Source organism: Dermacentor silvarum, chromosome 4, assembly GCF_013339745.2.
Source record: "Dermacentor silvarum isolate Dsil-2018 chromosome 4, BIME_Dsil_1.4, whole genome shotgun sequence".
NCBI lineage: Eukaryota > Metazoa > Arthropoda > Arachnida > Ixodida > Ixodidae > Dermacentor > Dermacentor silvarum.
The window spans coordinates 41,578,089-41,598,641 of record NC_051157.2 but is presented as its reverse complement, the minus strand read 5'-3'; the positions used below and the strand labels follow the sequence as shown (position 1 = coordinate 41,598,641).

The 20,553-nt window shown below is 46.0% G+C and overlaps 2 protein-coding genes across 3 annotated transcripts in view; one reads left to right on the top strand and one right to left on the bottom strand.

Annotated features, from left to right (window-relative positions):
* Nucleotides 1-17: 17 nt before the first annotated feature.
* On the top strand, nt 18-17,037 carry LOC119449843 (WD repeat-containing protein 55). 2 transcript variants are annotated; one of them, XM_049665475.1, is made up of 7 exons: nt 18-221; nt 856-1,255; nt 1,313-1,385; nt 5,956-6,062; nt 9,634-9,733; nt 10,748-10,920; nt 16,703-17,037. In XM_049665475.1, exons 2-7 carry the CDS (start codon nt 885-887, stop codon nt 16,902-16,904), a joined length of 1,026 nt encoding a protein of 341 aa, XP_049521432.1. In that variant the 5' UTR covers nt 18-221; nt 856-884; the 3' UTR covers nt 16,905-17,037. The 2 variants fall into 2 exon arrangements, with proteins under 2 accessions (XP_049521432.1, XP_037569039.1); XM_037713111.2 differs by having other exon boundaries at nt 18-235; nt 880-1,255.
* Nucleotides 17,038-19,550: 2,513 nt separating this feature from the next.
* The window catches only part of LOC119448571 (cytoplasmic dynein 2 heavy chain 1-like), a 76,008-nt gene continuing 75,005 nt past the window's right edge, over nt 19,551-20,553 (bottom strand). The window contains 1 exon segment of the mRNA XM_049666413.1: nt 19,551-19,776. Coding sequence (XP_049522370.1) covers nt 19,618-19,776 — 159 coding nt within the window. The 3' untranslated portion in view covers nt 19,551-19,617.

Below are 20,553 nucleotides of genomic sequence, written 5' to 3'. Positions count from 1 at the left end.
CTCGGCCGTTGGCTTGGCCGCTTGATCACCGCGAAGCCCGCAGCGCAGCCAAGGTTCCGAGAAGGTTCGCGCTAGGATCGCGTGCCGTAGGATTTGGCGCTCTTGTTTATCCGCAGCACGCGTTTTACAGTTTTGAGCGGGGAAACGCCTAATTCCTGGGTTGTTGTTTATCTAAGGAAAACTCGCCCCGAAATAGGCGGCCAGGTCTTTTCGTCAATTCGGTAATCGACTGCCGGTAAGTGTCTCCACATGGCTGAAGTGTCTTTATCATTTTGGAATGAGCGAAAATAACTAAGGGATGGGTCTGTCGCTGTTGTGTGTGTGCAGTCTTGTATGAGCAACATGACTGTTAAATGAGTTAAACGAACCCCCCTAGGACGGTTTGGTGCAACTTGCTTGTCGACGGAGCGCGGAATCACGTTGATGTCAAGTGTGCAACCAACGCTGTCTTCGCCTCGTTTGCAGCACACTTGATAGAAGCTCTGTCGCGAACTAGGAGAAAAGTTATCAGCCCCTGAAGCGCTCAAGAGCGTGCGCGTAGCGCGCCCGCCGGCCAGCGCCCGATGCTTCTCATACCAGGCGCGTTGGTTTGTCAACATGCACACGTGTGTGCCAACGTTCATAGGAACCGACACGCGCAGTTTTGTAGCAACATGTGTAAATGCTGTTGCTGTCCACGCACTGGCTAAAAAAAAAAAAAAAAAAATGATGCTTATGCAATTTCTCGCCTTATGTTGCACTTCAACTTGGGTTTCTATATCTATTTGCGCAGTGCTTTAAAGTTGGCAATAGTGCAAACCCTTGACGGATTGTCGATCAGGCTGCTTTGCCACATCCCCGAGCATTGTTTGGAAGAGTGACGAGGCATCTCTCTTGCAGCGATCATGTCTGACAGCAACGACAGCAGTGACGGCAGTGAAGATGCCCAGGAGCAGCCCAGCTCAGAGCCACAGATCGGCTCTGGCGATGCTCCAGATGACATGCCGTTTGAAACTTTGCTTACTGATGTCTGCTGCCATCCGACACGGGATGCAGTGGCTATTGGCACTGTGGAAGGCGATGCCTTTGTCCATTCATACGCCTTGGACAGTCCTAGTCGCGAGCTGCTGCACCTGACGCACCATCGCACGTCCTGCCGCAAACTCCGGTTCTCGGCTGATGGCTCAATGCTCTTTACGGGCTCCAAGGATCAGTCCCTGTGCATGGTGGATCTGAATTCGGGTGCAGTGGCACAGCGCCTCCCAGAGGCCCACAGGTGGGTAGTGCACCTTCAATCGTGAGTGAGCCAATCTGATTCACTGCCGTACTGCAGTGCTCCCATCTACAGCCTGTGCGTTGTGGACGAGCACCTACTGGCGTCCGGCGATGATGATGGCCATGTCAAGGTACCTTGTGCTTCATCACTTCACCGAAATCTCATTTTAAGCACAACTGTAGACACATGATGTTATGTTGTCTTCTCTACAAATCTTGACAATCAATGACATAGCAAAGCTATCATTTTAAGGGTGGTGGGATGTTGTGAGGCCACGGCGCCCCACGTGCATCTGATATGCACATACCACACCTGAAATGTTTAGAGAACAGGGTGGCAGTTAGTTGGCCCAGAAACCCCTACAATTTGCTGTGCCACTTTTAGAGAGAGAGGAACTGTAATGGGACAAAGGTGGAAAGGTCAGCCTGAGTGATGTGACTGGCCTGCTACTCCATGCTGGGAAAGGGGTTTGCGATTATAATGAAGGCAGGGTAAGAAGATTAAGGACGTGTGCTCGGTTTATGTTGCAAAAGGCTGCGGCATTCCTAACACGTCACCGACCATAGTTTGCATTATGATCACAATTTCTTATATAAATTGTTCCCTTCTGTGTTTGTTTGGCAACATTCTGAGCACTATGCACACATCTGAGGGGCATGTTTATTCAAATAAGAAACCACTTGAGCAAACTGTTCAGATCAACAAAAAATTTCAAAATTACATTTTCTGTAAGAAGCTCATATATTTATGTTTCTCTTGAATAAACATTTTTCTAGGTACCTTACAGTTTCTTCAAGGGAAGTTTTGCTGTTCAAGTGACAAATAGTAGTTTTTAGGTTATTGTCTTTCATTTGATTGTCAAGTGATTTCAAATGTTTTACTGCAAATGTTTGTATTCCATATGTTTTGACATATGGTTACTATATAATGCTTCTGTTTGGTCAACCGGCCGTGGTGGCTCAGTGGCTATGGCATGCTGCTGCGGCAAGGTTGCAGGTTTGATTCCTGGCTGCAGCAGCTGCATTCTGATAGGCATAGAAACACTTTTGTATGGAGAACCGTTACAGAACTGAAAATGACTGAAATTAACCCGAGGCTCTCCACTACGGCATGTTTCATAGCCTCTGTGTTGCTTTGGGATGTTAAAGGGGCACTAAAGCAAAACAGTAAATCAACTTAGACTGATAAAGTATTCTTCAAAAACTCTGCTGGCGTTAATTACACTGCAACAGGTCCATTATTACAAGAGAAAATGAAGCTCAAAGTTAATCTTTTTGAATTTTGCGCGGAAACCCCAACGTCAGCACTTCAGTGTGACGTCATGTAAAGAGTGTGACGTGTAAAGTGTAGAGTGTGACGTGTAAAGAGTGACTACATTGTGATCTAAAGGATCCAGTAAATGTTCGTGAAACTTGCCACATTCAGTGTTGGGCTCCTTTAGATCACAATGTAGTCACTCTTTACACGTCACACTCTACACTTTACACGTCACACTCTTTACATGACGTCACACTGAAGTGCTGACGTCATGACTTCTAAAGTAATTTTTCGTATTTGAGCCACGTTGGCTCAGTAAAAGTTCGTGAAACTTGCCACATTCAGTGTTGGGCTCCTTTAGATCACAATGTAGTCACTCTTTACCGCTAAAGAATTAACTGAGACCTAGAAGACGCTGTCAAAATCCATGACTTCACGGTGAGCTGGTGCGGGAACTTCAAGGTGGCGTCACCACTCGCCTTCTGTGTTTTTCGTTTCTTTCTGGCTTGCCAAGTGGCTTCTGGTGGTTAGAGGGGTGTTTTCGGTATTGTGGAAGGGTAAGCTACTGATACAGAAGAAATCATTTTTGCCTTTATTGTTCCTTTAAGATCAATCAAGCAATCAATGAATTAATCAATCAATTTGTTTGGTTGGGCGCCATTTGTGAGCAGCGCTTTCAAAGCAGTGTTGGACTTTAGGCAGCTGTAGCACACATGAAAAGAATGTGTCGTCCAACCTTCCTCTGGAATTAAGTGAGCTCATTTAGCACTTTTACTCATTTAGCTTCTCATTAGCAACTCATTTAGCTTCTCACTCGGCTAGCTGGTGCATAATTGTCTAGAACACTGGCACAAAAAATGGCACCCACGGATGAAACGGGATAAACAAGACAAATTATCGTTTTGTTTGTCGAATATCTCTTTGGGTGCTTTTTCTGAAAGGGACCCTTTCTTTGCGAACCTTTCCGGTCTTTCCTGAACGTGGCTACTGGCTGGGTGGGTGGTGCTGCTGCTGCTGTTTTGCTGAATAGCTCACACTTAAAAAAATAATTTGTTAAATGCCTGATGCTGGTATGAAACCTGGGCCTCCCAGCATAGCAGCCCAATGCTCTACCCATTAGGCCACTATCGTATATATACTTCTATCGTGCCAATGCCAACCAGTTCTTTGAGATGATCACCACATATTTATTATGATGATGATTTTCATACTATGGCACATACCCACAACGAGGGCTCGGCCAATAAGCGGGCGATACATATTGGGCCAATGCCAAATAGCTGTTTGAGATGATCTCCGCATGTTGTGGACAATGATAATTTCCATACTATGGCACATACACATGAGGGATTGGCCAAGAAGCAGGTGGTACATTTAAAACAAATGAGAAGAAACAAAGAAATACAAGCCAATATAAGAGTTGTCGCATTGCACAGCACAAGAGCATGTGTGTACACACCAGTTTCGTTTATGCAAAAGACGCAGGTATGAAATGGGCAAATTTATAGCATTTAATTAGCCGCTTCATGAAAGCTTTGCTTCATATAGATTACAATATGTGCGTTGGATCTGCTTTTTTTTTTTTTTGTGCCAGTGCTGCTGCAGGTCACAGATGGCTCAAGTGGACATGCTCCTGGAGCCGCAAAGAATGATTAATTTTGTTCAAGAGCCACACGAAACATTGGTGTCCAGGTTTTGCCATCACTGTTCAGTATCCTTTAATTCTCCCTTTAATTTGCTAAGCAACAGTGGCTTGATTTCTGACAATGGCCCGTACCCAAGTTGGCAAGGTGCTCCCTATATCAATGAAAATGTGGCAAAGTATTGCTCGTACAAAATAAAAAATGGTACCTCTCACCATTATTCCAGATGAAATAATCCCCACATAGGTGGTTCTTTTCTGGTTTTGTGCAGACAATATTGGTGCCTGGCCAAGTATTTAGTTGTGAACTGATTGATTGATTCATGAATAATAACATCCCAAAACAACACTGGTTCTACGAGATATTTTATAGTGGAGGGCTTTGGACTAATTTTGACTGCCTGGGATGGCACAAAGAATGACGCCGGATGAATTCGAGTACCCCTGGCTTGCATCCAAGGAAGAGTAACATCTATGCTCACTTGGGAGACCTCGTCAATAGGAACTTTACCGACTTGGCTGGGGGCTTTGGTATGCCTCTGTAATCCAATTTCTTGGAAGCCTTGGTATGGAATTGCATTCCTTGAGAGAGTCAATAACTGTGCTGTTGGGGCTGGGGGTTGGTTGCGCGCCCCTGTAATCCAGCTCACTGGAGGCTACAGCGCGGAAGTCGGATCTCGGAAGTCGGGTCCCCGGTTGAGTCTGGTATTCATTCATGATCCAGAGGTGCTGGAACAATGCGGATGGTGGCATGTCCATGTAATCTAGACTGAGTGGAATCGCGGCCTCTGGATGAGAGCTCTCCCCAGCTCCACGGGGTGCGTCACGGGCAACGTGCAGGAGCATCACTGCATGGCTAAGAGGGGGACCTCACACTGCATGTCTGGAGTCTGAGGACCGTGGTGGCAGTGAGGGGGAAACCGTTTGTACCCCATAACTAATAGGCACCTTGCAAACGTACATCTAAACCTGTGTACACGAGCGTTTTTTGCATTTCACCTCCATTAGAATGTAGCTACCACGACCAATAATCAAACGCATAACCTCATACTTAGCAGCAGAACTGCATAGCAAATGAGCCACTGTGGTGTGTAGTCAGCTATTAGCTGTACATGAACTTGCTAACAACTGTGTGTGGTGTATGAGTCTCACTTTGGCCACTCCTGCTCTAAATAATGCTAGGAAAATGTTAAAATGTTAACAACCTACATGAGCATGTCTTATACTTGACATGTCTTCCTACAGGCCTTGCATAAAGTTGTTAGCACAATGGTTGTCTAGAGCGCTCGAATGCCATCTGCACGGGCACCAGCTACCAGTAATGCCTGATTCGAGATAGCTTGCATTTGAGCATGTGCAGTCACAAAGATGGCACTGCATTAATTTCTTTTGCCTTACCAGTTACAGAGGCTTTAACAGCTGCATTTACCTGTGATTTCTAGTGAACGCGGGGCAGGATCAGGAAGCGAGAGTGAAGGTAACATGTAGCAGAACTTTCAGAGAAGTGCACTCTGTGACATATTATTTGTACATTTGCTGTGTGGCCCTGTGGCGATTGCAGCTGTTGGAGCCTCGGTAACGAGCAAGACAAAAAAGATTAGGGCAGTTTCATCAGTGTGAAAACACACTCAGATGCAAGCTATCTAGAACCAGGCGTAATCGGTAGACGGCGCCAGTGCAGCCCAAAAAACGGAGTTTGAGCGCTCTAGACAAGTGTACAGAGCGCTCTAGACAAGTGTACAGTGCCTCTGTGTGTAAATATGCGAAGGTGTTTGACCTATGCATGTGGCTATCTTTGCAGGTGTGGGACCGTCGGCGCAACACTGCTGTCATGGAATGTCGGGAGAGTGATGACTTCATCAGTGACTTGGCCACAGGTGACAACCACAGAGTACTGCTGGCCACCAGGTCAGTTCATGCAGGTGCCTAAACCTGACTTTTCAGTGAGGTTTCTGTGAAGGCTAACCTTAACCTGTTAAAGGTGCTTTGCAATGCTCTCTTTTACTGTAAATCATTCTGTATCGAAGAAACCTTTATGTGATCCTGATTGATGCATGGGGTTTTATGGCACAAGGGCCAGATATGGCCGAAGAGCACCTATTGCGGTCCTGTGTTCAATGTAGAAATAATCGCAAATGTTAGCTCATGCTACCTAAAGTTATTCAGCCCTAAAGTTCGATACAAAAATGGATAAAAAGGATGCCATCTTTTTTCACATTTCACTTGGCCAGTTGCATGATAATCTAATACCAGTGAGAGCATTGAATTCTTGAACATGTACCAGAGGCTTATACAGGCTTATACAGCTAACCTGAACAAAGTATTTAAAAATGGTGGGTCATTTTACGCGAATGACACCTGGCGGAGAAGCCACAATACATTTCGGAAGGGTCATGGCTCCAAGATGTAACAGCGTGTGTAGACTTCATGTTTGCTGCTTGATTTTGGAAGCCATGAAAGGGTACTTGAGCTACTTGTCACGGACAGTTATCTTTTGTGCTGCAATACCTTTTCAATTCAGTGATCCTGTTTGTGGGCGTCGCTTTCTTGTGTGGGTGGGTGCGTAATTGCGCAGTATTTTTCACGTTTCGCTGCCTTTCTTTTTCAGCTGGAAAAATTCAGCACGCTAATTGTGTTTTGCAGAAAACATGAACGTTTAATGTTTCTCAACTCTGTCTACAACTTTCTATATCTTGTCTATTAGGACAGTAATTAACAAATGAGATAATTACTTGTAATGAGCTAACTGAGTGTATCAACAATAAAACTACTGGTGGCTTCTCAACTCGACTGTGACCAATATTTACTAAGTTCCAGTCATGCAAAGTGATCCATCTTTTTTCAAAGCTGAATGTGCTGGATACCGCTTTTTAGGCCAACCCATAGCTCCACGTCAGCGTGATGACAACAACATGCACAGCATACAGCTTCAACTCTGAATCAGGAAGCAGCACCAGCTTATTTTCAGGCTACACTGTGAATCATGTAGTGGCCGCTCTTAGCTGATGGACTGATGGCAAGCAAATAGATAAAAGGAGACATCACTTTGGGTTGACACTTTATTAAACGTCATGTTGCAGATGTAGCCTTCTTCGTTGAAGTGTTGGTGTTGGCCCTTCTTTAGCTGGCGATGTCAACTCATGCCTGATCACTGCAGGTATACTTGTTTATCAGCTGGTCTGTCATCACAGGAGCAAGCCCACGGCTTCTCATTCAGCCGTCGGGCAAGAGCTTGATAGCTTTTGGGAACAACATGCTCAGTGGAAGTACTGGGAAGATTGTGGTGTCCATATGATGTCACTGGCATTGCTGTTCTGAGATTAAATTCAAGAAAGACAAGTCTGGCCACTATTTTCATAGACATTAACCATTGCTCTTCCAGTAGTGAAATGCAGAGACAGTTTTTAAAAGATTAAATCATTTAGTGTTTCTAGTCCGACTAATGGTGTGACAATTACACGTGTGCCTTGAGGACACTTTGCTGACTTCTTTGTCATATCTTGCTCTCAAATTTCAGTTTTAGCCATAAAACAACTGCTAGAAAAACGTAATTCAGTCAAAATCAGATTTGGCGGACCAACTAAAACCAAAAAACCATACGTACAATTGTCATGCATTTGTTGTCACCCTGCCATATTGATGTCATCATGGTCATTAAATCTTCGTCATTCTAGCTTCCCTACCCGACTCTTGTCATGCTACCCTCGTCATGCCTTTACTCCGAACCAGTGACTTGGGTCACTAGATGTTTTCGGTGTCGTGATGCTGCCCTGGTCATTGTATCATCGTCATTCCAGCTTTGTCAACCGACTCTCGTCATGACGTCGTCATCACGCCAGCGTCATCATCACGCCATCGTCGTCACACAGTCTTTATCTTGCTGTCGTCGTCATGCTGTCGTTTTATCATTGTCATCACTTCTGTAATGTCATCCCATTAGTGTCATGCTGCCGTTGGGATATCGCCTTTGTTGTTCCATCGACTTCACTCTTTCTTCGTCATTGTATTGTAATCATACTGTCGTCATTCAATCGTGATTATGCCACCCTTGTCATGCTGTCTCCAGTCGCTATCATGGCTCCAGTGTTAGACTGTCGGCATTATGCCGTCATGGTCGTGCCATCATTGTCATGCCATCGTTTCCATACAGGTTTCGTGATACAGTCGTCACACTTGTCATCATTTGCTCATTGTCATCCCATTGTCCTCACGCCGTTGTCATGCCTTCGTTGTCACTGCATCGTCGTCATACAGTCATTATGCATTCGTCGTCATACCGTCGTCAGGGAGCTGTCGTTGCTCCGTCATCATCATTGTAACTTCGAGATCCTAGTCTCGTCATGCCGTCGTAATCGTACTGTTGTCGTCACGCTGTCATTTCACCATTGCCATCAATTCAGTATCGTAATGCCATTATTGTCACACTGTCGTTTCGCCATCGTTATCACTTCAATATCGTCATTCCATTGTAGTCATACTGTCATCAGGGAGCTGTCGTCATCGTCATTGTCATCATTGTAACTTCGACTTCTGAGTCTCGTCAAGCCATCGTCATCATACCGTTGTCGTCACACTGTTGTTTTACCATCGTCATCACTTCAGTGTCGTCATCCCATTGTCGTCATACCACCTTAGTCGATCCGTCAACGTCATTCCTTGTTCGTCATTCTATTGTTTTCATGCTGTAGTCATTCAGGCGTGATTATGCCGCCGCCTTCATGCTACTGTTGTCATTTCATTGACGTCACATAGGCAGTATCAGTAGTACTATAATCGTCGTCAACTCGTATACTCAAGTCGTCATTCCATTGTCGTTATACCATCATCATAATTTAATAATCGACATCTCATTGTCATCATGCCATCGTTTTTATACGCCTTTGTTGTTTCATCGATATCTTACCTTCTTTGTCATTCCATCGTCACTGCGTCGGCGGCATACAGCCTCCATGCTCATGGGCGACGTTGGAAAGTGAGTGCCATAACAAAGTGGGACGATATTGCAGTATGCGGCAAATAGCCAATCAATGAGTCTCAGAATTGCCACTACACGTGTTAAATAAACGTGACTTCAGGAATATGGCTTGTCGCTCGATTGCTATTTGCATTACTGTCGAAAGTCATTGTGAGATGAGTTCTGCTATAATTTTTAAATCTTTGCCTTGCTTAGTAGTGTGGCAGAACTAACGTTACAAAACATTTGCTAGCAGGGAGGAAGTGACTGGCCCTAAAGCTACTGTTGCCTCTCGGGAACAAAGCTGCTTAGACAGGCCATTTATTGTGTGAACAATTAAAGCCAACCATGGCTTTCTTGCACGTATAGTTGTGGCATGGTGGAACAGGTGAGGGATTAGTAAGGACAGCAAAGAATGCAATAGATGATACCATGTGACAGTCGTAAAGAAACTAATGCTTTGCCTACGTACAGCATTCTGGTGACGTGGATTAGCACTGAATGTCTTATGTGGTGACCATGCAGTGGAGATGGGACTCTGACAGCCTTCAATCTGAGGCAGCGTGCACTCCAATTGCAGTCAGAACCCTTTGAGGATGAGTTTCTCTCTCTGGCCATACTAAAGGCAGGTGCATTTTTTTTCTGTGCCCTCTTGCATGCTCAGTTGACGGAATCCCTGACTTTGTGCAGCAGAATGCTGTCACGGCAACTTTGTGCTTGTTGAAACTAACATTAATGTAAAGATCTGTTATGCTTTTGATAGAATACCTATATTCTGTTTCATACACAGCAAGCAATGCTACAAAGGCTGGAGATACAGTTCTCTCACTACTTGCATTCGCAACCAAGAAATAGTACGTCCCATATGAAAAACATGCCATGTATATCTCAGTGTGACATTAGGTGTTTTACTTTTGTGTTGCAAAGTATGGCGTAATTATTACACGAAAGGTCTCGCAGATATGAACCTATTTAACACCAAGTGAGCGGAGTGGAATGTTTTTGTGAGTAGCGGCCACAATGTGCCACTTGCGCTTGCCACCAAAACACACTACGTTGCATACTCGAACCACAAAGGTCATCAAATAATACGTGATTTGACATAACCTTACGTCCACAAGTCGTAGTTGTAGAATACAAGGACATTCTCTAAGAAAGCTTTGTCTATCAGAAACAGCAGCACTGAGAAACGCGCAAGATGAAACTTCTATACTTGTGTAGCTTACCCTATATTGTCTGTTAAATATAAATAGGAGTGTAGTTACTGTATTACTAGTGACCAGTAGCTTGAGATTGTAGGCCTGATTGATTCTGGACATTGGTTGTAATGAAAATTAGTGGGCTTTAGACTTAACATATTTTCTTTCATGTTGTGTGAGTGCTTTTGACTGTCGGCATGCTTGAGGAAAAAGTTGTCCATTATGTTGCATGACTTGCATCTATCTTGCTCAGTGTTCCTAATCTATTTATTTCTACAGTTCCTTGTGGACATGGGGACAATTGCATGATTAGGTTGTCTTCTTATCTTAGTTTGTGATAATGTAATTGTCCGCTCACATCTTTGTTGAAATATTGCTGTTGTGTAGCAATATTGGTGATGTGCATGATAGTGATGGGGTGCACTTTTTCTTTTTTCCAGCACGGCCGTAAGGTGTTGGTGGGTGCTGGTGACGGCAGTGTGAACTTGTTCAGCTGGGGTCGCTGGGACAACATGGGTGACCGGCTTCCACTGGGCCGCTCGCAGGCTGTTGACAGTCTGGTTGCCATAACTGAAGACCTCTTCTGCTTGGGCACTGCTGACGGTCGTGTTCGGTATGTCCTCCCTTTTTCCTGGAAAAGACAACTATCTGCTATTTGATTGAAAAAGGCAAGTGAATGCAAAAGATTTTCAGTGCATTCACACGGGCTGTAGTTTTAAAAGTTGTGGACAAGCTTCAGAGTAACTGTTACGGCGGACACCTGACCGGGCAGCTAAGTTTCAAGCGACTGGTGTCCCTCTCCTTCATCGGCCAATCATTTATGATGCCCTCAGGTTGTCAGGCTTGCAGCTGTCCCACAGCTACAAAGTCAAAGTCGGTGAAAATTTACCAGCACATCAAGAACATCAAGAATCTTTACTGTGAATTAAAGGTATGATAAGAATTAACACAAATGCGCATTTCTCCTACAAATGAAGCCAAGGTTTCCTGGTGGCAACACCTTATATGTGCTATCTTGGTCCATGTTTCTCCTGAGTTGAGCAAATGTTTAATAGCTCTTATCCATGGGCATTTAATTACCTGGAGTTTTTTTGCTTGAAAGAAAAACATTCGCATTGCATTTAAAGGTGCTCACTGTCACGAAAAAGGGGAGGTCAGTTGGCTGTTGCCAGCGATGAGCAGCTGGTTTGTCTTGTTTGGATTAAGGTGTACTTGTATGGGATGTTAGCACATCCAAAATTAATTTCACAACCGTTTGCAACACCAGGGTGAAATACGTAGAAGGACTGTTGGGCTAGATGGCCTAGCATTCTAACTAGGGTAACAACGCAAAGTCCTGGAAAGACAGAAACACCACTTCTCCTTACCTGTTCTGTTTTTGTCTGTACAGCACTTTGTGCTAAGTTACTCTAGTTGGACTGAAATTTGTAGGCTTCTTATGAAAAACTCAAATGCCTTTGTACCCATACATCCCTTAGAGCGCAGCTCTTAAGCGGCCGTTCCTGCGGCGAATGTCGGTTGCGTAACCGAGCGAACGAGCACAGTGAAAGATGAAAGCGAACGAAGAGCACAGCGGGGGGATGAAAGACGCGAGCAGGAAAGCGGAGAGGAGGGTGCAGCGCAACCAGGAGGCGGAAAGTGGCCGAGGGTATGGCGAAAGGGTGAGGAAGAAAGCAAGAGTGCCATTGGCGACCAGATATGCGGCCTGTGCGGAAACAATGTGCCGGTGTGGGCTTCGGACCCACTGCGCATGCGCTAATTTGTATGTGGCGGCGCTGCCGCTAGACAATGCGCTCCGCGGGAGCCACGTGTTCCCCTGTTCACGCTTTCTTTCTGAACAATGAGCGATGCAACCAGTGGAAATGCTTCGTCTGTCGCTGCCCGAGCAGAGGCCCAGCGCTGTCGCTGAGCGCATTCAGAATCAAATTCTGTGCCATAATATAATGCAAATTCAAAACACCTAAACGACAGCACTCGAAATTCGCATTAGGGAGTATCTTAATCGTTGTTTAGTTTTTTTTTTTTTTTTTTTGCTGCATGTTCTTCGACTCAAAAGGCGAACTGCCTCGCATCTTGTGGCAGCCTGTAAAACAGTTCGTATTGCAGAGATGACATCTGCAATTTGTGTTAGAGCACTGCACGGGCCCGGGTCGACCGGAAAGGCCGGGCCGTCCGAAGCATTTTTCGGCGGGCTCGGGCCGGGTCCGGGCTTGAAGCCGCGGGCCCGGGCCAGACTTGGATTGAAGCAAAGGGCCTAAGTCGGGCCTTCCAGCACATGTGAACGTTATGTATATTACATGATTCAAAGTATTCTGTGCCAAGCTGAAATGACACGTGCAAAACGCTGGCTCTTGGTATACCTACCTTAGCACAGAAAATAGGATAACAGATGGAGCGGAAAATTTTTTTTCTCACAAAAACGAACACTGTTTCCGTGTCAGGAAAAATAAATTATACCAAAAACCCGCTCTTCTAATCACTTCTCTGTTACCGATTTTGCAATTGCTATATTACCTCTCGACAATATTATATTATTTTAGCGCTAACGTAAGCGATGTCTCTTTTTACTTGTGTGTTTATTTTAACCAGTATGCTCGTGAATTCACCTGTTTATATATCTATATTGTAAAGGAGAGAACAGAGACAACACCCGTTCACTGGGCTGGCTGTTCTATTCTCTGACTCATCGTTTTCTCCCCCCGCCCACACCCACAGTGTGAGGCGCGCGAGCCCCAGTGCGTCTTTCTCTTCATTACACTCGGCCACGCTGCGGAAGGTAGCTCAGGTGGTTGCGAGGGCGCGCTGTGACGGAAATATATAATCAACAAGACTGGGGAATGGGAGTCGTCATCGTTAGGGCCGTCCTGTGCTCAACCAGCTTCTCTGGGGGTCGGCACTGAGAGTTGCGCTCGGGTCGCTTGTCTCGCCGATGATTATCACGTCGTATTTGGTGAAACATGGCAGGCGGTCTCGGACACTGAAGCGCCGTCTGTCTCGCTAGACGGGGACGGTTGCACTGGTCACGGTCATTTGTAGTGCGTCGGTTTGGTATACCAGATGTCCGAGGCAATGGCAGGGCGATTTTCCATGCCGGTGCGCGACGCGACATGCGCTTGCGCAGCGTTGCAGCTGCCGGTCGAAGGCACTCCGAGGTGCTCGACCTGGCAAGTCTCGGCAGAACGTCGCTTGCAACTGAACTGTTCTGGTCAGAAGCTGTGCCCTCGGAAGGAGATACCTGGCCTGCAATGTGCGTCGCGAAAGTAAGAGTTGCGCGTTTGTTAAGGCTCGAAACAGTAGACGGCTGTGTTTGCGCCGAAAACGATGGTATCTTGCGCGTCTGGTCTCTTGTGGGTTTTTTTGCTGTTTCTCAGCGGTGTTTGAAAGTATCCGAATTCAGCCAGTGGCTGCTTTGAAGTGATGAGGTGTGGTTCCTGTGTGGAGCTTGGAGATTATGTAGCCAACTACAGTGTATGGGATGTCATCTCGGGCTTTGGCAGTGATGGTGTGGCGCAGGAGGTCGAAGCAGAGCCCAAGACCCGCGGCGGGAAAAGTAGCTCGCAACCGGCGTATACAGCGGTGCAGGCCGCGAGCCTGCCGGCCAAAACGTTGTTGGGTGCAACTACCACGGCGAGATGGTGCTGCTCTCGAGCTTCATGGGGTTGCAGTCGCAGAAGCTCGGCTGGCGTAGACGGCCATGTCAAAGGAGGAGCGGTGGTCTCCACGCGCTTCCCACCGTCTTCGGTAGAGCCGGCGGCAACACCCGGTGAGCCTGGTGTCTGCGGGAAGGCAGCCTGCGGACCTCTCTTTCCAGGCGTCGCTGGGCACCACTGCCGCGTCAAGGTGGTGCTCCTCGGGAGCTCCGGCTGCAGAGCAGTGCTGGCCGGGGTCGTCGTAGGCCTGAGGAAACCGGCCAAAAGCAGCTATCAGAGCTGCGCTCCATGCAGGCCAGGACCGCTGCTTGATGCCTTCGTAGTTTTCCCATGCCTTGGCGGCACCACAAAGTCGCTTTGCTGCAATCAGCCATCTCTTTTGTTCTGGCCAAGCATGACGATCACCCAAGGCATTGATAGTTTCAATCCAAAGGATGACGTCGTCTGGTAAGCCGCGGAACGCTGGTATTCCCACGAAAGCCGGCTGCAGGGAAGCGTGGACGGCGTTCCCAGGCAGGACGCAACCACTGACGGATGCGAAGGCGGTCGTCATAATCTGGAGCTGTTGTGTCAGCTTGGCGATGGCGTGGACGAGGTTATCGGAACATCCCTGTCCTAGAGCCGCCGAGGAGGCTTGGACGCCGTCCCCGGACGGTGCAGTGGGTACTTGCGACGGTGGTAGGTTGGCGGGCTCCATACTTGAGGAAGTGTGTATGGCGTTCCTGGGCAGGAGGGACCCGGAACGACGAAGAACCGCGCGAGGAAATACTTAAGGCAGGTTCATTGTCGACTGTGCCATTTGTTGCTACGCCGGTTCCTTCAAGCTCGACCGGCGTTACTTCGTAGCGTGGCGTTCTCGGCAGACTGCAGGCGTCCGGTAGACCATGGTAATCAGGCAGGGGCAAGACGATTTCTAGTGCAAAACTTGCACAGTTTATTTCATGGTTGATGAAGGATAAAGAAGAAGAGAATAATTAGAAAATACATGGCGGGGCCGCTTAGATAGGCTCGCTAACATTGTAGGCGGGATTTCGCTCAGGTCAACGTCACGTGACAGGTACTGAGTCCAGTCGGGGGTTCGGTGGCTGCTCCCTCTCTCCTAGGCGACGTTTCCCGGGCTTGCCTCCGCTAGCGGCGACTCGAGGCCCCGGTGGTACACAGTTCGGGGAAGGTGAACCCTCTCGCTTCCTGGGCGCAGGCACACAAAGGGGGTCATTAATCACTGCGACTCGCCCGCCAGATTGAGGACCACTCGAGACAACCATAGCAAATCAGGGATTCATCCTCCATTGGTTTAGGCATGGTCCTCCGATAATCCCCTCCGCACGGGTGTCACACGTCAATCATAACACATTGTAAAGGAGAGAACAGAGACAACACCCATTCACTGGGCCGGCTTTTCTATTCTCTAACTTGTCTTCTCCCCCCGCCCGTGCACGCAGTGCAAGCGCGCGAGCCCCAGTGCGTCTTTCTCTTCACTACAATATATATATATATATATATATATATATAAATCGCATGCTAAATGAACTTACTGGACCAAATCGTACGATCAATGTAAATGCATGCGCGTGAGCGGAAAAAATAACAGGAAAAATTAACAGAGCAGGCTACGGGCCAGATTGCTGATGTTCCATGGGAGAAACAAAGATTTCGGTCTTTTATTGCTTGTACACTGCAGCTGGTTAGACCTCGAGAAGGTGAGGCTGTCACATACGGTGCAATCTGTAAGTAAAAAATGAATTTTTGTGCTTACAGGCCGGGCCTGGTCATGGACACACGGGCCCTGGCTAAGCTTAGTATTGAATGCCTGGGCCTGGGCCGGGCTCGGGCGTGGTATCACAGGCCCAGGCTAGCGGTGCTTGGCCTGCATAAAGTGGGCCCAGGCCGGGCCCGGGCTGCAAAATCAGGCCCGTGCAGTGCTCTAATTTGTGTATCTGAATAGATGTAAACTGCCGTGGTGGTGTAGTGGCTGTGGCGTAGTGCTACTAAGCCCGAGGGCGCGGGATCGAATGCCAGCCATGGCAGCTGCATTTTGATGGGGGTGAAATGCAAAAATGCTTGTGTACAGTGCATTGGGTGTACCTTAAAGAACCCCAGATGGCAAAATTAATCTGGAGTCCCTCACTACAGTGTGCTGCCTCATAATCAAATTGTGGTTTTGGCACCTAGAACTGCAGAAAAAAAGAAATGGATGTCACTGCACAAGTTTCATGGAGCGATCAGCCTCTTTGGAAATTGTGTCAGGAGAGCGTTGTTTTCTAATTGAGAGATGGTGACATGGGAGCGTGTTGTATATGACATCATAATGACCCATTCTGATTTAGGAGCTCAGAACCAGTGTGTTATAAAATAACAGCAACCAGCTAAAAGAGTTGAAGGAAGGCCGTTGGAATTTTTTGGTTATAATCCTCTTCCTGTTATAATCTCATGAGGGATTGACAGTATGTGCAAATAAATAAAAACAAATTTTCCCAGTTTTTCATCAAGTTTGTTGTGGCAGTGACAATGCAGAGCTAGTTTTATGTCGAGAACACATTTTGACATTGCCAAAATTAACAAAGTTGCCGCAGTTCTGCCTAAGCGCATTTTATTTGCCTGCTGCCAGCTTCTTACATTGTGTGTCTGAGAAATTGATAAAGGTCTGACTGAGTTTTGTTCTGTTCTGACTTCTGTTCCTTTGCTCTTTGGTTTACTCCCTATCGGTGAGAAAAACATTACAGTCAAATCATTTTTATTTCACAGGGTGGCAAGCGTCCTGCCTAACAAATGCCTGGGTGTGCTGGGTTCACATGGCCACTTCCCAGTTGAGAGCTTGTCGGTGTCTCGCGACGGTAACCTCGTGGCCAGCTGTTCACATGACCAACGTGTCAAGTTCTGGGATGTGTCCTCTGTGGAAAACCTTCGGCCACCTAGTCAAGACTTTTTCGCTGGCCTGGAGGCCTGACCTGAATGAAACTGAACAAAGCATGTCACCTCGGTGATGACGAGCTGTTGTAAGCGTGGTTGGTAAACCACACTTTGTTGACCAGACTTGCAAGTCTGCCCTTGATTTTACTGTTATTAAACATAAGAATAGATTTGTTTTTATTTGAGCTACACTGCACTGCCTCCAAGACATTTATTCCTCTTGCTGCGCTAAACTGAACATGTATCATTAGCCAAGGCAACGTTTAGGGCTGTATGATATTGCGATTGGAGCTGAGGATACAGAGCAGGAACGAGTGCTGCTTCCAGCTGGATTATTATTATTATTTCTTTTTGGCTTAAGTTGGTATCTGCGATATCATTTTAAGTTCTAAGCACCCTAACTTTTTTTGTCATGCCTGTTACAACCACAGCAGGCGAGAGTGCTTAGATTTGAAGTGGTACAGTCCACGCCAGTTACCGTGAATCCGTATACAACACACTTTCGGATATAATATACCATTTTTCTCACTTAGTTTAGTCTGCTTATATGATCAATGCAACAAATTCTGCTTTTAACAAACTCGTCTATAATGGACTATCAGCTACAGCGGACAAAATTTTGCACGAAATTTTGTCTGCATGGTGCATATACAACATTGCTGTGGCGATGCGTACATGTGGCAGTGCACTGCACGCAACTACTTCCAGCCACTTGCATAATGTGTAAAACTTCACTTTTTGTTACGAAATGAAAATTCTATCAGCAAGCTTCCCACAGCAACGCAGTATGTGCCAGGAGTAGTAGTACTTGCTGGTAGTAGAAAACTTTCCATGGAGAGTTTACGGGATGACCACGCAAGCAGCTCAATGCCACTCTAGGACATCGGCTTAGTGCTGAGGGTGCCGCTAGGCCTAAACCATTTTGCTTCAAAGCCGTAGCTCTCGGCGCTTGAAAAAGAACTGCTGGCAAATGCAAAATTTATCGTTTTGAGAATGCATTATTTCTCATTGAATCAATTTGCACAAAAAAGAAAATAAGCTTCTCTTCACAGCATCCAGACTGCGAAGCATGTGATAGCGGTTGAGCTGTCTCGTATGCATCGAAGCTGCGGTCAGATGTGGGCTCCGATTTGAACGTGTGTTGTATCGCAGCCCTTATTCATGCTACAGGTTTGACAGTGGTCATCGCTTGTCACGAAAGATAAAATTAGTTTGTTCTATAGAATGAATTAATGGTCAGTATACTGACCATTGTTTTGTTTGAACTGTAGGCAATGTTTATGTCATCGGCAGTGACAATGTACTTGCTCATTCCGGGCAGCAGGCACAGGCAGCTGGCACGGAAGACAGCTTGCTACAAAAGCAGAAATATCACTTGCACACATTTTTCTGTTGACAGAAGGATCTTGCTGTTGTTTGGGGTAGAGTTTATGCTCTTGTGTGGGAAAAGTTCCATTTGTCAGCAGCCACCGTTTGGAAAACAGCGAAAAGCAAGAGGCTGTGCCGTTTTAGCATGGTTTTGTGCTTACCATAGAAATCTGCTTTTTATTGATTTATTTATATTAATTTCGATTGTTTCATAGTTCCTTGCGATCAATTGTAGGTTCCAATTATCAAACTAAACAGCGGTATATGCAAAGTTCCCCCCGTTTCAGAACATACCGTGGCAATAATTTTGGATCGAACAGACCTTCCTCACTGTATTACTGCGGTTTGTTGTCATGAGCATTGACTGTATTACAAATATGATGATGCGTGCAGTTGTTGGAATGCAATATGATGCGCGCAGTTGTCAACAGCCTATGCCAAAAGGCAGTAGTGCAACATGCGTCTTGTGGAAGGATGCCATGGTTAAGTTATTTGTTGAATCGAGGTGAGAACTCTGGGCACATCATGAATGTGCGGTTGTGATGGAACTTTATGAGCTAATGAAACACAGTGTCAATAGATACGGCATTGCGTTAGTTGGATGGGACTGTTCACTGCCCGTAGTGCACACTTCATGATGCCAATCGACGCACAAAGCTCAAACAGTCCAGTAATACGATGTGCAATAATTAAGAGCTAAAGATTGGAATGACACTAGCACTCTGGTGCATTTCGCAAGATTCGCAGTGTTGTCGCGACGAGAGAGTCACTAAATTAACCTGTTGTGCATTTCACCAGCACATCGAGGCGATGGTGATGGCTGGCACGGGGGCAGTGATGATGGGTGAGGCAAGGGCTGCACAGCAGCAGCACAGCACACTTATAGATAGCTGGCCCTGGAAACTATACGGAGCATGCTGGTTTATAGCTTCCATGTGACAAGAGTTGATACTTGGCACCTGCACCAGGATCATTCATTGGTGGACCCTTGCTCCCTCTATGTCTTTCCAACACCATTGTTTGGCCCCACACGGGTAGTGTGCTTTCTTCTTATCTTTTATTTTTTCACTCTGTGATCGCTACGCTCGGTTCATCGTGCACTATTAATTTTCATCTCAACGTGTCTCCTTCCTCACAAATCACATGACGACTCCTCATTTTTATTTACAACATGCATGCCACTGCTGTTCTAGCTGTGCACATCATGCAGCGATAGATTAGGAAGGTTAGGGAGGTTGACTAAAAAAGCGTCCAGTTTGCTATCCTACGCATCACAGAGGTCTTCATAAAGGCACGCAAGAAGCTGAAATTGCTGTAAATAACATTTATTTCACATTTTCAAAATAAGGAGTTCATTGTTTTTCATCTGAGCATTGGTTTTCCTAGTCTAGTGTGGAAAGGAAAAGAGCAGTGCCACTGAGCAGCCACTGTTGTGGGCTGCCTTCACAAGGCACGGACAAGCTGGCAACCAGCTCCTGCCTCTCTGTGTTGGTGTACACAGCCAGGCTTGCCACTGAGCCTCCAGAACGCTTCCTGGTGCCCTGCACATAATCCAAACATTTGAAGTCTTGTTTGAGACTGTGTAACATTTTAGTTAGACTTTTAAAAGTTCACCGTTGGAATCAAAAAGCAATGACATGTTGCTGATATTGGGCTTCTGAAAAATTCTGCCAATTCTACCAGCTTTACCAAAATGCAGGAGGTACATAATGTACAGAATATGGAAGCTGGGTAAGGAAAATTAGGATTTTTCTTATGTAGGAGCTGCCATGAAGCCGCCACATATGCTTTGCTAAGCAAAATGTACAAACTGAACAATTATTATAGTTTACAACTGCTTTCAGAAAACTGCTATTAAACGCTTTGGCAACACTACCTACTGTTACGTTTGGGAAAATGCGGCTACTAGAGCTTTCTGCTCTGTGTAAGCAGAGAGGGTGAGCAAGTGTAATATAACCCATTGCGCTATAGCTGTACAACGGCTCCAATACAAGTTCTACTGCAATGAGTGCTCTTATAAAAATATTTCTGACCTATTGTGTATCACTAGTACTATACAATACTTAGCTGGTTTTGGTAAACACAATTAGCATGCTTGAAGCATGCAACATACTACACAAGGTAATGACTTTCTTGCTATATATTTACAGCACTATGAAAAAGAGTGCCAACTCATTTGCCTGCCACTGTACTACTGACTGCATTATGTGCAGTGCTTTGAAGATGACATGCTTTGAACTGAAGTAAGTTTCTGCTGTAATGGCCTGGCAGATAACTGTGGCATAGCAGCATTTTCTTGATGGGTATGATGTGTTATA